Genomic DNA, 16,334 nt, shown 5'->3' with positions numbered 1-16,334 from the left:
CCTACCCTCTCAGAAGACAGAGGGGAAGGATGCAAAAAGAAGGATATAATAATTAAACTGATCCACCTTTAATCAAAACTATTTATTCTGCAGTGGTTATACTAGACTGAGGTAAATCATGGGGAGTCACAAGTCCTCATTGTGCTGGAAAGTGAAGAGACTAACAAGTAAGAGCTTGATCTATTCAAGCCACATAGGGAAGCACTCATCTGCATTTAACAAAGAAAGTGGGGTGATGTTTATTGGTGTACATGCAGAGACACAGAGACTTGGGTACCAGACTTTCTGCCCATTTTGAAGCTGAATTCAGATTTAGTTTGACTATCCAGTAAGATTTCCTTTTCTCTCACCTCAACAGAGTGCATATCAGCTACAGACTAAATAAAGATTCAGATCTGTCTTCCATCCTCAACTCTGCCATCAACTCTGTGCATCCCTTTTAACTCACCTTTGTCTCAAGTATTTTTCCCTGTAACTCAAGAACAAAAGTCATTTATAGCAAGCATTCAGATCCATACATTGAAGATAATATTGTCTATGTACAAAACATTAATTGTTGTGCTTTCATAACTATTTATTTAAATTGGTGACACCGTCATAACTGTTTCTCTCAGAAGAAAGCAGTTTAACACACTGATTTCAACCTGTATGGATTTGGGGGGGGTTGCTTTTGTTTTAGCAAAACAGGTTCATGTCTTCCAGCCTTGTGACAAAATTCATGAAGACAAGAAATTCTTCATTCTTTGTAAAATTTGCCACAAGGCTGGAAGACATTCTGTTACACAAACTTCTATTTTTAAATGTTAGAAAACATAAATGCTCCATTTGTCAAAGCAGCTTTTCAGAATAAATCACCTATGTAAAAAAAAAAAAAAAAAACACCAACAAAAACCAAAAGTTGAAAACCTAGTGATTTATTTTTTGGCAGTGCCTCCTTTTTTAAGTACAAAAGGATTTGCTGTATGCTCACATCGTCAGCATTCTCACTAATGAGGCATATTGTCTCATGAATATACTCTAAGAAAAGTTAAAAGAACAAATGTACTGTAGCTTGACTGGCAGTACAAAGGCTTCGAAGTCTCTCTGGAGTCTTTTCCTCTAAAAAAAATGACATTAACTATGATTCATCAATCAGTAGTTTATGTAACCTGATAGCATTTCACTTTCGCTATCCATCAAGTCCCCCGGTTTTTTGGTGTGTGATAATATCCTTTGTGTGCAGAGATAACACCAGGCTACTTACTACCAGGCTACTACACCAGTACTGCTTACTAGAAAATGCTTGGCCTTTCAAGGTACTATTTAAATAGGGATCTCTTCTAAGACAGCTCAGTCCTAAAGGGTGTGAAATATCCAAATGGAAGCTAAAGGAACATGGATGAACTTTTTGGAATCTATGCACCTACCTGTGACCATGGCTTTCTAGCTACAAATACCCCATTTTTAAAACACCGGAAATTTTTTTAAACATAGGATCCCCCAAAACAGGTATTCTTGCTCCGAAAGGTTAAGTTGCATAAAATATATACCCTCATTTGACAATGGAAATTTAAGAACTGACTTCAGATAAGAGTGTCCATGTAAGACTTTCTATTAAAAAATACCATACCCTTATGGTGACAATTTTTATGGTTCTCTTAACAGCTGTTTATTCAACTGCTGCAGACTATTATGTGTATTACAAAAGAATGATATATGACCTACAGGGGCTGTAATGATCCATAACACCACAGAGAAGATTATGACTGTTTATGTCAACTGCTTATAAAATAATTTAAGAATGTGTTAACCCTTCACTGACATGAAATTGTATGAAATGTTATGCTGATGTGAAATTATATAGGTATATATACAACATTCTTGAGGTTTTAAACACAAGATCAATAAGTATGACCACTGTAGCAATGAGATGGTTCTCTAAAACAAAACTAACCCTTTACATTCTGTAGGAATGCATCATAAAGGTGTACAGGGCCTCTGTAAAGAGTCACAAAATCAAGCCTACAGTCAGTAGAACTGTAGTCACTAGCCAGAGGTGTACCTCTTCACAAGGGAATGTGCAGGAATCCTGCATATCAAGAAAGAAAAAAAAAAAAGACTACCAATCTAGACAATAGTTTATACCATAGAGAAAACTCTGAATCCAAAAGCAGAGCTTAAGATACCCATTCTAAATAAAGAGTATGTACTTGACACCCACAGGTTTTAAAGACACCTGACCTGAAGTATGAGCTTCCCTGCACAAGGGTGGGCTTTTTTTCTGAATCAAATCTATGATAACATTACTTTTCAGCTTTGCTACATTGAAACTGTAGCATTCATTAGCACAGTGTGTTAATATGAAATTATTTCAATATGTTAATGACTGAAAGTTTACAGAGCCTCAGGTGGTTTTTGCCTTGCAATAGTACAGTGCCCTCAACTTTCCACTAGGTATTTGGTTCAGTAAAAGTTTGTTACAAATAACATCACCTTATGAATCAGCCACATCACTTATAGCTTCTAAATGTGAACTCTCACAAATACTTTTAAATACGGACTTTTCCACGCCTTTTTTTTTTGTTTTGTTTTGTTATCAGGGACAACTTCTGCCAAAAGTGGAGTGGTTGCTAAGCAGACAGAAACAGCAGTATTTGGTGTAAAAGATACTACCATAACAGTAAAAATCCTAAATTTTTTCCAGATGCATATGCTGAACTCCTAATGAATTTTTAATGACTTCTTACAGTAGAGAGATAATTTCATGTACTGATTCATGTTCCCTGTGCTTATCAAAATCTTTTCTCATTTCCAAGTAGAACAAAAAGGTGAGGTCTTGCACTCACACGTGTAATTATCCAAGCATACAGTAAATGCAGCCCTACTGCATTTCTCTTTGAAGAAGAGCTATCTTGTTTTGAAGCCACATGGGCTGACATACCATAAATAACTTAATTTATGTTTCATGCTATTGCCAACGTAAACCCTCCTACACAAGCTAGTACACTGCATTTGCCCTTAGTGAAAATTTATTATGAACATGACTGAACCTCAGTTCAGCACAACTCTCCTTTTTAAACAGCAGAGAAAATGTCACTATTAATAGCAAAGCTGTCAAGACAGCATCATCTAAAAGACCCAGAGTGTTTCAAGACAAAGCCAGATTGTCATTCTCTTGCTGCAGTTTGCAGAGGGGAAAGAGAAAAAAAAAAATGAAAAGGAAGAAGAAAAGAAAAAAAAGTCTGATTATTGAAAGTGAGATAGCTTAAAAGAAAACTTAGTTAAAACTTATGCACTGGATCAGGTAGGAAGTGCTGACATGTTTCTGTGTAGATTTATTTTGAAAACCAGCAGTTTCTCTTACTGGTGAATGGTTCAGCATGCTTTGTACTTACTAGCAATTCACCTCCACTGAAATAAGTCTGGGGAGCATGGAGGATGTTGTCTGGTCCCACTGTATTTTCTACAGATATCTATACTTTTTAGGAGATGCTGGGGTGGTGAAGAGGTGGTGGGGAGTTCTCACAGTTACACTTAGTAAATCAGAAATGGCTCTTCTACACATACCTAATTCCTTAATCTGTTTTTGTCCCTTACAGGAGCTTTCAAGGAGACCTTGTTCTGCACATTCAGTAGCAATATAGTCACTCACGACTCCACACATGTTGCAGGATTCCATAAACTATTGTAGCAGTGGTATGTGTACATTACAGCAATATACTTGAAAGCTGAATACCATTTTATGGATTAATTCTTATAGACAATGACTTTAGAATTGTCATAGCAGGAAGCAATGAATGGCTTAAGTTACCAGCAAGGAAGAACTTTCAGAAGAATAGTAGTACTATTTCATACTACTTATCTACCATTAGCACTGTTTAGAGCCCTTGAAAGTGACATTGATAACTGAAGGAGAGGTCTCCTTTTGCTTATACTTCTGGAAGCAGGTTGCAGAAGAGACAAAAGAAAAGAAAATTAAGATTTTAAACATTCTGTTGTATTCAAACGTACATTGTTGGATGCAGGCCAGTATAAGCCATGCATATAAAATGTAAGTAGGAATGACATTCAGAACTATAATTTATCAGCCACTGTGATGTCAATTCTGACTTTCCTGATCTAAACATGGGGTTTATTCCTCTTGGGAGATTTCCAGGTATAGGAATTGATTCAGCACAAACTCTGCTGAGGTCATTCTCTGAGGAATCATTAGCAATAGCCCTTTGAGCCTACATGATTGTTCTGTCAATGGTGTGAGCCAAGTAGCAGAATACATCACAAAAAATAGATTTAAGACATTGTTCACTGTCCAAATGACTTATTTCCATTTGCTGGTGAGTTCCATGGATGGCCACACTTAGTTCCTATACTACCTGTTTTTTTTTCCCTGCAGGAGAAATTATTAACTTTGCTCCTACTACCTCTCCTGCTGTTTCTTCCATAATTCTTCCACAGGTTTAACATCGGTTTTGGGATCAACAAGAAGAGCTTTTCAAGTTTTTATCCGTGCTGACACAGCCCACACCAAATAGGAGTAACAAAGAAAATTGTGCTAGTAAAAGTGTATTTGATAAAAAGATAGCAGATACATGTAGCTTAACTGCTAACAGTAGAAAATTACACCACCAATAGTACAAACATTGTAGTATTCATCAGCATAGTAACAAGCAAGAAATACTAGGAATAGAGCATTATAGCCAATTTTTTTCAGACTTTGGCATCAAACCGTAAGCATTCAGGGAACAATCAAGGTTTTTAATCATAGTATCTAGTTTAACTTTAGACTCCCTCTGACATTACACTTAGTTTGCAGTTGCTAAAACAGTGTCCTGCGGGTTGGGTTCATGAATGTCAGTCCTGGATATTCTAGGATATATAAAATGATAGCATAAAACTATGCTTAGGCACATGATCTACTTCTCTACGTTCAGATTTGGCCATTTGAACACAAGTCACTTACTTAGACATTTTCAGAGGTGCTGAAATTATCAATGAAACCTTTTTTTCTATAGTTTACTTTTGTTTTGAAGCTTGATAAAGACTTATTTAAAAGGAATCAAACGCTAATAAAATTGTTATAAAAATGAAACAATTTTGTCAGATCACATGAAACATCGTGCTCAACTTATATAACAGCTACAAGCAATGACACATGCACCACTCTGTTTCATTACTGATAATATTTATACTGACGAATATTAATGCTGCTGTTATGATTTCTGATTTGTTCAAAAAATTGAAATAAGCCCATTTCATATTAATGTCTACAGCTTTTCCTTTTTTGTTTTGATACAACAGGCAAATTAAATGTTATTCACACACTTCTAATTCCTGGTAACTGAGCAACAATGTAATTTACTGGAGACATCTACCTTACAAAACAGTACGGCATCTGGTAAAGCACATGCAACAGGTAATATAGCTTTTTGTCTCTCTCACAAATGGGAAAGAGACATCCATTACCAAAAGTCTTAATGTGTGCTATTAATGTCATTAAGCAAATGTGGAACTCAGAAATTGAAAAGCAGCCACTAAGGGTGGGAAACAGCTGTCCAGCAGGAGACAGGAATAGCCTAAGAAAAGGGTAAATATAAGAGAGGGAGACAACCTTAAATGTTACGAACTGAGAACATAAGAGAGTTAAAACACCCCTGATGGAAGTCATTTCACATGCATTTAGACACCTGCAGTATAAATATCTGTATTTGAGCAAGTCACCTAAGGCTGTTTTTATAGTCAAAAATTCATCTCACATTTAGTCAGATAAATCCCACCCCCCATTACATAAAAGCAGCAGACTTTTGAGACGAGGCTGGTTCCCTGTATCTCTGCTGCCAACACATTACTGTGAAGAGCATTACATTACAGTTGCATCATCATCTTGCAACTCAAGACATTTATGCAGGTAGTTTCCAGAAGGAACCAGGGCATTGGTATAACATATCTTCTGGATTCTTTGTAAACCTCAGCTCTGGTGTCCTCCAACCATCATTCACAAAGAAAACTTTGGACAAATCTTTTCATACAGACTTAAACACCAGCATAAATATGTAAAATTACCGGAAGACTACTAAGGATGGAATTCGTCATGGGTTTCTTTACTGAGAATACGTGATTTTTTTCCTTGGCCTGATAACATTTACTATGCACAATAATAAAGGTTTTTTTTAAGATCAAGGTTAAAGAATTTTGTCAGTAATAAAAATAACTTTCTAACCACTTAATTGAATGGTACTAAGTGCACAGTACTTAGTGCCAGCTTCTTGAAATTTGAGTTATGAATAGTTCTGCTGTCAAAGAAATTCCACAATTTCATATTCAAGTCTTGTTTGTGTGGGAAAACACTACTGCTTAAGAGAGCTTGCAACAGGAGCCGTAATACCTTAATTTTGCTAACATTACATCTGACTTACTGCTGGATATGCTTCTCATTCTGCTATGTTGCCCAGGAGGCAGGCAATGGTCCTGGGATATCACGAGCCTAGTTTAATTTCTACAATGCACTCAATATCAGCCTTTTGATTCTTCCCTCAAATCTTTAGAGGCTTCCCAGGGCCAGCTGCAGGACAGCTGAAATTAGGACCGATATTTCTATGCGAAGCCTGTTTCACTTCTCTTACATAAACCCATAGTTTGATTCAAGCTTGACACAACAAGCTAAAATCACTTAGATGCCTTGAAAAATAACAGATTCTGAATATTCAGTCCAATATTTTAAGATCTCAGATGCAAACTGCATCTTGCTTTTCAGGAGTTAAAACAACATGAGCTTGCCTTATCACAAGAGCTGAGCATACATACTGTTACTGTGTGTCAGTGGGACCCAGGTCTCTTCCCATCCCCAGAGAAGTGCACCACAGCATCTTCGAGTTCAATATTCAAGAATTGAATATTGGCTAGTGTAAACCATCTACCAGATTATTTGCATAATTTTTTTTAGTGTAATTCTACCTCTGTACAATGGGTTTAATCGTGCCTTCATTTCAGAGGAATAAAATTGCTACAGTGAAAATAACACCACCAAAATGCTATTTTGTTGTAGTCAAGCACTACAGTGAAAATAACAACAGAAGACTCTTTGGAGAGATAAACTTGTTTCAGATGTCACACAGAACACGTTGCCATGGTGAAGATAAAACTCTTTACTTACTTTTATTACACTGGGACCATCCATCCATAGGAGGATGACAGGAACCTGTGGGGAAAAAAATATATATGGTCATGTTAAAAACAGAAATAAAAACATCTAGAAGCAGCAATTCTTAAGAAAAAAGAGAAAAAAATTGTCACTTGCTAGAATCTTATTTGCAGAATAGCTGTTTTAGCAGGTTAAGAGGCTACCATGCCAGCTTTTCCTTCTCTAGTCAATTCAGCATAGACTCCTGAAGACAGCCAGCACTGGAACTTCGGCCATTTAAGGGAAAATCTGGTATTACAGAGTAGGCCAACAAAGAAATGGACTTCTAGTTATGGCAATGGTGCTCATTGAAGCAGTTATGGAATTAACTCATGTCCAGAATATGGAAGATGCATATGATAACTTCTTACCACAGAAAATTTTGCCTGAGCTTTTATGGCAGCGTCTTAACCTCCATAAATAATTGAAAGACCTGCTTTCCATTTGGGAACCTAAAGGCAACTAATGAACAGGAAAAGAAAAAAATTCCCACCAAAATTGGGAAAAAATGGTTCTCATCCTTATCCTTGGAAATCTGCAGTCAGGTAATTTATTAACATTGGCTTTTGCCTATTAAAAGCTGTATATTTTTCCCTGAACCATATTCTGTGCACACTAGAGAAATAAATTTGCACAAGCAGTCTTTATTCTGATATTTTCTAGCTTTTTATTCTTAGGGTTTGCCTTCCTAAGGATATTAATTCACACAGTTTTCATGCATGACAAAGAATCTGCCAGTGTTAGTAAAACATCAGATTTTGCATTCATAATGACAAAATTTTCGTTTGTATTTCTAATTCACTGACAAATGTATATGAGCTCTACCTTGTTACCCTGAATGATCACCCTATCTGTCAGTTTAAATAATTTTCACTTTTCTTACTCTTCATACCTTCATTCCTTCAAACATTATTTCTGTTTTGGTTACTATATCCTTCTACAACAAACCTCCACAACTTTAACTAATCTATCTTTTCTAAAATACCTGTTTTCTTATATTTCAGTAACTGGTGATCTAGTGTTTCATTTACTCTGTCTTTCTGTATAACTTTTGTTACCTTATTTAGCCCTTGAAAACACCCACAGGGAATATTACCTCAGCATCTTATCAGAACCGTAAAATTGAACCTACAGTTCTGATGTGCAATATGCTATTACAGTATCTTCACAAGGGCATCCTGCATGTACCAGGTTAATATCTACTGATGTGCTAATGTAGTAATGACCTATCTTCCTCTGCTCCTCTCTGGGGTACTTTCTGTCTATAGGGATGGGAATTAATGACAGTCTCTCTGTGCTGCCTGATGTCAGAGCTGAGAAAGGTGTGAAGGGTATATAAGAGCCGTATTACTTGTCAGCAAGGAAAGGCGAAAAGGGATACTCCAGAGCTAGATGCAAGCGTGGAACTGTTGTATGCACCCTACTTGCTAACACAGGCGTGGGTCTTCAGTTAGCTCCCTGACCATCACAAGGTAAACAATTTCCCTTTTTTTTCTTACTTGAGATGCAGTGCAACAGATGTGCTTTCAGGAAAGCACAATGTTTCTCACTATTAATCAACAGCATTTTTTCAGGAAAAGGCTATGATAGCTTCAAGGTAAATTGCACCTGGGACCAGAATTTGAGACTGGGACTTGTTAAAAACTACAAATCATAGATAAGGGAAAGGACTGGAATTTCTAGGTGGAAAATGAAAATTTATTGTTGAGTCCTACCTGTCTGAAACTGTGTTGTGCCACTAAACTTACTCTAGCCTGTGAAAAAGACTAGCTGTTGTTGATTTAGGACACAATGGGTATCAGTAATATAATACGCTGAAGAGTATTTGAGTTAGCTTTCAGGTTTGAATCATTATTCTTTTCAGAAAGTTTGGAAGCAAAGATGTGCAACCTGAAGCTGTCAGTTTTCTTCATTGCACTTTCTGTCACTCTGAGCTGTTTGGAAGCTACACCTATCGAGAAGTGAGTAATAAGTAATCATATTCATTTCTTTTAGAAGAAAACTTGTTCACTTTATTGCATTAATTGCTTTTGCTTTCATATATCAAATAACATGAGAAAGAAATAGAGGTATTCAATTTCATAGGATATTTTATTGTTGTTTAAAGATTATTATCTGTGGCTGATGATCTATCTGATGGTACTTCCAAGAGACAAGGATGGGTATTGCCGGTAATGTCACAGAATACACCCTCAGGACTTAGTGAGGAAATGCCAGAACAACCAGCAGCAAAGACAAAAAGGTATTGATTTTCCTTGTTTCTTCTAGTTATATCAGCTAGGATTAAATTATACAGTGATATTCTGTTACTTGAGACAATCTGTCTGTTGTTCATTCTTAAAAAAAAGCTTAAAATATCCTTCTTACAAATAGAGCCATTCTGTAAGCATAATAATAAAAGCATTCGTGGTAGAAAGTGAAATCCAGAGACAAAAGTTGCAGATGATTAAATCACTTTACAATTATAATGCTTTCATAAATTAAAAAGGTTACAAATACTACACTACCTAGAGAAGAAAGGCGTATTTTGAAAGGTCCTTCTTTATTAAATTTGTCGCATTTCCAAGCCTGAAGGGAAAAAAAAGAAAATACACCTTTCTTAATAACACTAATGCTCTGCCAGAATGGAATTATTTTATAGCATAATTGTTTCCTGGATTTACGTAATATTTCATTACAGAGTTAAATATCAATTTAATCATGGGAAAAAAGGAAAGAAGAAATCGGCTCTGATAGAATTTAACTAGTCTGAAATGCATTCATGTTTATAAATGCATAAATCAAAGTTCAGGTAACTTATTAATGAATAAAATAACATTTCAAAAAGTATCTGCAGTTTGTACTAGAAGATAAACAGCACTGAACTATCCTATGTTCATCAGGCTTTTGAGTGAGTTTCTTTGAATGACAATTCTGTTATGAGCAGATTCAGTAAATACAAGTGTCTATATAGTTGCCTGCTGCTTTCTCTTTGAGTACATTAAAAAAAATATCATTATTGTATGACAATTTGGTTATCTTCCAAAATATTTTGATAATGGAGACTAGGTTCCCACATTTTTATGGTATTACTAAAAAAAAACAATAATTGTAGTACTCAAACACAAAGCATCACCTTTATGAGTGTTGCATGCCCTATTTGCTTTTCTGGGGCCCTGGTATACCTTACTGGGTGAACTGTCTCGTTCAAGCACATGTTCAACTAAAGGCTACAGATTAGAAAGCTAACAGGTGTACTGGGCTCAGTCAGGCTAGATATCAGCTAGAAATCCAGCAGTTTCCTGTCAGGACTGGGCTTTTAAACTTGGAGTTTCAGGGCCTGATTTTGTACCTTGGATGAAAAAGAATTTTGCTTCCACAAACAAATGAGGATTTCCTTGAGAACCACTCACTGTTTGAACCTCATATGTTAAAGCCTCGAGTAAATTCTTTTTAAATCAACAGAAATACCCATGAAAATCTAAAGGAATCTGTATCAAGCCTTATCCAACCATTTCCTTTAAAAACAATTACATATTTAAAATAGTAATTGCTTAGAAATTGCTCCTGTTTGCCAGTATAAACCAGTATAATACAAATATTCCTCTCACAGTTGCTATTCCATTTGGATACTTAGATCAATACAAATAACTCCTAAAGAATAGATGACATTTCAGGTACCAGATTTAACCACTCAGTAGGAAAAGGAACTCATTGGTGATTGCCCAGAGTTTGAAACTGGGAAATTGTTATTCCTCACAGTAAATTTTTGCTGCAAACTGTTGTCTACCTGATGCCACATCAACATGAAGAAGCCCAAGAAAATTAACAGTTAAGTCAGTAAGCAGTTTCAGCAAGCAAACATTTCTATCTGAAGGGAAAACATAGTGGTCAAAGAAACAAAACTGAAAACCCAAGCTCTCTAAAGCTAACAGTTTTATAGTAATTAAAAAAAAAAAAAGAGAGAGAAAAAAAAGAAGTAAATCTCATGCTACATAAGTTCCAAATGGAGTTCTGAAAATGGTCTGTTGGTTCAGACCATAAAGTGATTTTAGATATGGCTTCTTCTGTGGACACTCTTTAGAGTCTCATCCAGCAAAGTATTATCTCCTACGACAACAGCATTTTGAAGTTGTTGGTGTTTCAAGAAAGAAATGGCAGTTTTTCAATAGTGAATAAATCTCTCTTTACCCAGAGCTAAATATTAAGTGGTACAGAGGTTGGAAGAAGGTGGCAATGCCTGCCACCTCTCACGATGTATGGCAGAGTTGAGAGAAAGTATCTTTGGACTCAGTCCACTTGATGTGGGCTGGAATATTACTGTTGACTTCAGTAAGAGCAGGATATGATTCTGTGAGAACTAAATAAATATTAGTGATTGTCATTATGTTACTAATCCTCATGATATCAGCAAGAGCTCTAAAATAGAAGTTCAGCTTAAAGCTAAACATTTAGTCATTGTTTTCACTTACTGTCTTAACTATACTATCATTACAGGTTTTCTACATGTCATAAACTGCTATGTGGAATATCAATACAAAAGACATATGACTGTTAAGGCTTTTGCATTTAAATAAACCCCATCATTAAAACTGGTAATAGCATGCAGCGCAAGATTTTTTCAGGAACAAAGTAGGTGGTAGGAAGATTGTAATGTTCCTGTATTTGTGCACATATTAAAAAAAACTCCCACATTAGCACTGATCAAATGCCTATTAGAAGTGGCACACTCGATTGCTCACCATTTGACTTAATTTTGGCTCTTTTTTTTTTCACCTTAGTAGTCACCATCTGGAGAAACGGAAATGCAACACTGCCACATGTGTGACACAACGTTTGGCTGACTTTTTAGTTCGTTCTGGCAACAACATTGGAGCAATTTATTCACCTACAAATGTGGGATCAAACACATACGGAAAGAGGGACACAGTTGGGCTTTCAAGCAGAGAATCCCAAAACAATGCACAGCTTTAGTGTGTTAAATCTACTACTGATATAGTTTTCGATTTTTAATGTATCAATAACCCCTCAGTTATTACTTGTACAGTCTTAACAGTGCCTTGTTTTCTGTGTATGCCTGTGTGTGTGTGATTTACGTTCATCCTTTCACTATGCATGTACAATGACATGCATAGGCTATTGTTTCAACTCCATTAAGAACTCCAGAAATCTGCTTGTCAAATTCCTTTGTAAAAAAAAATAATAAAAAGATAAATGTATATCACAATAATAAATAGACAAGGAATTGCAACAGGGCTTTTTATTATTATTATTATTAATTATTATTATTATTAAAAGGATGAAAAAGATAACCATGATGTCTATGTCTTTATGGTCAGTTTGGTAAGAGGAAGAAATTATCTTAATTAAGACCAAAAAAAGTCAGAATGCTGACAGAAGTTATGGCCTAATGAAAATGAAACAGAAGAATCTTCTAGGTTTGAAACATGTACAGCATCTTCTTTTGCACCATGGAAGGAACAACTACATGAGACAAGAAAGCTGCATTGTGCATATGATCACACCAGTTAACTGACTGGTCTCTTTCCACCTTAACATGCATTAAGCAAGTAGAAGTGCTTAGAATCAGCACAGATCTCCATACATTCTGAGCATGAGATTTAAAGAATTTACACTTATTACTTTTAAGATGATATCCAGTAAAATGTAAGCAGAATGGGGGTGTTTTCAAATGTGAACAAAAGAAAACTCAGTTAACAAGCTGGCAGAAACACCTGCCCTTGGTATTCCTTTCCTTGAATCAGAGTTACAAAGGGAAGAGGAAAAAAAAACAACAACGAACAGTTCAAGCACCAAAACATGATAGAAACAGGGTAAATTTGCCCACTGGTGTACTTACATTGCTACCAAAATCCGAGGAAACTATTTTAGAGATGGGTGGATCTTAGGAAATTCAACAGTGTTATTTTCTCCTACCTCAGCCCAGTATCAGTGCAGATTTAATAAACATGTTTGTTCCTTTAAATTGCCAAGCAAACTCATAGAGATGACATCCTAGATCACAGCAACGGCTGTTCTGTTCATCATTTTCTCAGTGAAGAGTTCACTATCATCTGAAAAATATTATTTTCCAATTATGAAAAAAATTCAGCAGAAACTTAGTTCTGGAGAAGAAAATGAAATCTTAATAACAGCCTTTAATTGATTTGTTTCTATTATAAAGTATTCCTCAAAACACAAACATTTTTGTAAAGTTTAATGTTAAATGGCATCTTCATTTCACAAATAATACATGCGAATAAAAACTACTGCACAGTATTTCTGCTGTAAAAATGTTAATGATTATTGCAAAAAAGTTTCAAATGTCATTAATGCTTTAATGGATATTTATTCTGAATTTCATTGAGAAAGCCATTCATATGGTATTAAACTTGCTAATATTTCTGCCAGCTTGAAGCGGTTTCCATTGAAGCTATTTTTGAGATATATTATACACCCATTTTGTGCTTAATTTGTTTTTCAGCTAGAATATTTACTTTTCAGAAGATAAATGAGAATGTGACAGGATAGCTCTGGAGTGTCACTGTGACGTTTGTACAGAACAGTAACCAAGTGGAGTCTTCACTGTGGGTGGATGACGATTCTAGGCTGATCCCAACCTGAAATACATACAGTGCTTTATGCATCAGCTTTTGTTCATTAAGTTACCATCTGACAAATCAAAATGAAGCGTGGTCTGTCTATCCACGGGTTCAGTGGAACTGTCTACATCATTTTCTGCCTTGTGTACTCCTGAACCAGATGGATGCATGGTTGTCCTATTTAGCAAATACTAAAAAATGTTATTCATCTCCCAAATCAGTGAAACAAAGAGGGTTAAAAGATATATCGATAGCTCAGAGGGTGATCATCTCACGTATCTTCAGCTGCTTTTTGTCTAACCAGTTGTCAGTGCCTTCCTGCTCTTCGGTGGAGAAAGACAACTACTTCCAACTCATCCCAGCTTAGAAGTCTATTTTAGAATGGGATGAATCACACTCTTGAAGTACCTCTATTTTTTCATTGACAATAAACAGTGTCTAGACAATTAGCTGAAAATGGGCACTTAAAATAACTAGTTAGGTGGCACCAATCCCACCTGCAGTCAGTATGAACTGTGCAACCTAAACAAAAAAAGTTTCAAAAAGAAAAAGCCCAAAATAAAACCAAAACAAAAAGAAAACCACACCTCAGACTCCAAATCATCTCTCATATTCTGAACTACAGTAGTTAATCCATTAGTCAGAGAATCTTTAGAAATCGCCTACACTGTTTTCCCATATATACCCTCAAGAACACAACTCTGCTACCCTTCCTCCTGCTGTGTAGTTGCCACTAGCTGCACTTAAACCTCTTAGAGAAGGGTCTACCCATGGTAGGCCTGGATACAAGCACAGTGTTGAGAGTATGAGCCCGGAAAAGCGAACTTACTTAAAAACAAGAAGGAAAAAAAAATAAAGAGACAAATTAAACATCATTACTTCGTCAGACCCCAAGCAGCATAATTCCAGATGCTTCACAGTATGAAGACTGCCAGTTGAAACCTAGTTAAATAACAAAAATCAAGTGCCTCTATGCATTTTTAATATTCCCAATATTTACTTATTTGCAGCTTTACGGACATAAATATTTTTTAAGAATCAAGTCTGTCATAGCTTTTGTTCTTCTTCATCTGGATGCCCTACATCTTTCAGAGATTATGCAAGAAAAAAAAATACAAAAGAGTAAAGTGCAGAGGAGAATGTAGACAATGTGATAAACATGGCTATATTCCCTTTAAAAATAAAAATACTAAATCTCTGCTTTTTAGTATCTTCTATTATGTTGTCTTTAAAAGGAATAGAATAGGGACACAATATTGAATTTCACTAAATGAGAGTGAGAAGAATAAAAGTCATCAAACAAGCAAAAGGAATATTAATAAAAAAAAAAAGATGACATGAAGAATATTTTAAATGGAGTACTGGGCCCTAGGGTCTAATATGTCTCAGAAACTATGACAGCTTCATAAAAGACAGAATTTATGTTTTTTTCATGATGAATAGAGTCGAGGTAAGAAATTGATTTCACTTGTGAAAGCTTGGGCTAAAACTAAGAAAGCACACAATATTTGTGGAACATAAAGTGTACTTTTATTGAATAGTATATTTTTAACTAAGACTTTCAATTTCTATTAAGAAAAATATAAATATTTTTCAAATAAAAAAGATTCATGGTCAGAGCTTTAAATACTAGGTTGGCAAAGCTTCCATTCACTTTCAACAGGATAGTGTTATTAGCAAGTCTGGATTTTACTAGATGGCTTTCTAAAACTATTTGAAAGCTAATACATTGATACTGTGAATAAAATCCATTTCCTGTAATGCACTGTTGAATATCTTCAGTACCTGCCATCTTCACTTTCTAGAATTACACTCGGTTTGAGACAATTAGCTTACAAATACAGTTTGACAAGTATGCTAGACTCTTTTTGTTCAGTTATAAGGTTAAGTAATTTTGTTGTCTAGCTTCATTATCATATAGGAAACAGACTGCTCTACACTGGTTTTGCAATGGAACTAGCAAAAAGCTGTGGTTAGGTATGACACATCTCTTTGCTCTATACAGAATATAAAAATGATGGTTGAAGTAACATGAAACAGAACCATTCTACGGGATGTGCCAACTTCTGCTTGAATCATCTTACTGTTACTTCTTTCTTTCCACACTCAGGAAGAAACCTACACTGAAAAATAAAGTATTTTTGTGGAGCTGTGTAAGTTTCAATAACCTGGATTCAGACATGAAACCCACCATTTAAACTAAGATACAATTTAGGAACAAGGCCCCCCAAAATCTGGATTCTCTACTCATTAGTTTTTCTCTGAAAACATTAGACAAATTTGTTTCCAGATTTGACTGCCATGAAAACTACATATCCTTACCTAGATACAGTTGAGAAGTGTTCCTCTAACTAAAACCTATCTTCATATAAAGCGTTAAAAAAATTTTCAAGAGAGGAATCATATATGCCATCAAATGTTGAAAGTCATGACACCAGAAGTTCACTAAAGAATGAGACGATGGTGATAAGACAATAGTTAAAACTGCTTTCATTATGCAACAAATTTTCTCCTTGAATGCTAAACTATCTGAACAAAAAGAACACATCCATATGCATTTTAAACCTAACAATAGGGCTGATTTGAGTAGCAATCAT

General features: G+C 35.5%; 1 protein-coding gene across 1 annotated transcript; it reads left to right on the top strand.

Annotated features, from left to right (window-relative positions):
- Window positions 1-8,342: 8,342 nt before the first annotated feature.
- IAPP (islet amyloid polypeptide) lies at window positions 8,343-12,386 on the top strand. The gene is made up of 4 exons (XM_061363851.1): window positions 8,343-8,628; window positions 9,021-9,117; window positions 9,264-9,398; window positions 11,917-12,386. Exons 2-4 carry the CDS (start codon window positions 9,038-9,040, stop codon window positions 12,107-12,109), a joined length of 408 nt encoding a protein of 135 aa, XP_061219835.1. The 5' UTR covers window positions 8,343-8,628; window positions 9,021-9,037; the 3' UTR covers window positions 12,110-12,386.
- The last annotated feature ends 3,948 nt before the right edge of the window (window positions 12,387-16,334 follow it).

The sequence above is a fragment of the Neopsephotus bourkii genome, unplaced genomic scaffold (genome assembly GCF_033783945.1).
Source record: "Neopsephotus bourkii isolate Nb327-2 ecotype Australia unplaced genomic scaffold, CSIRO-AGI_Nbou_v1 NB_1183, whole genome shotgun sequence".
NCBI lineage: Eukaryota > Metazoa > Chordata > Aves > Psittaciformes > Psittacidae > Neopsephotus > Neopsephotus bourkii.
This window is presented reverse-complemented; position numbering and strand designations above follow the sequence as displayed.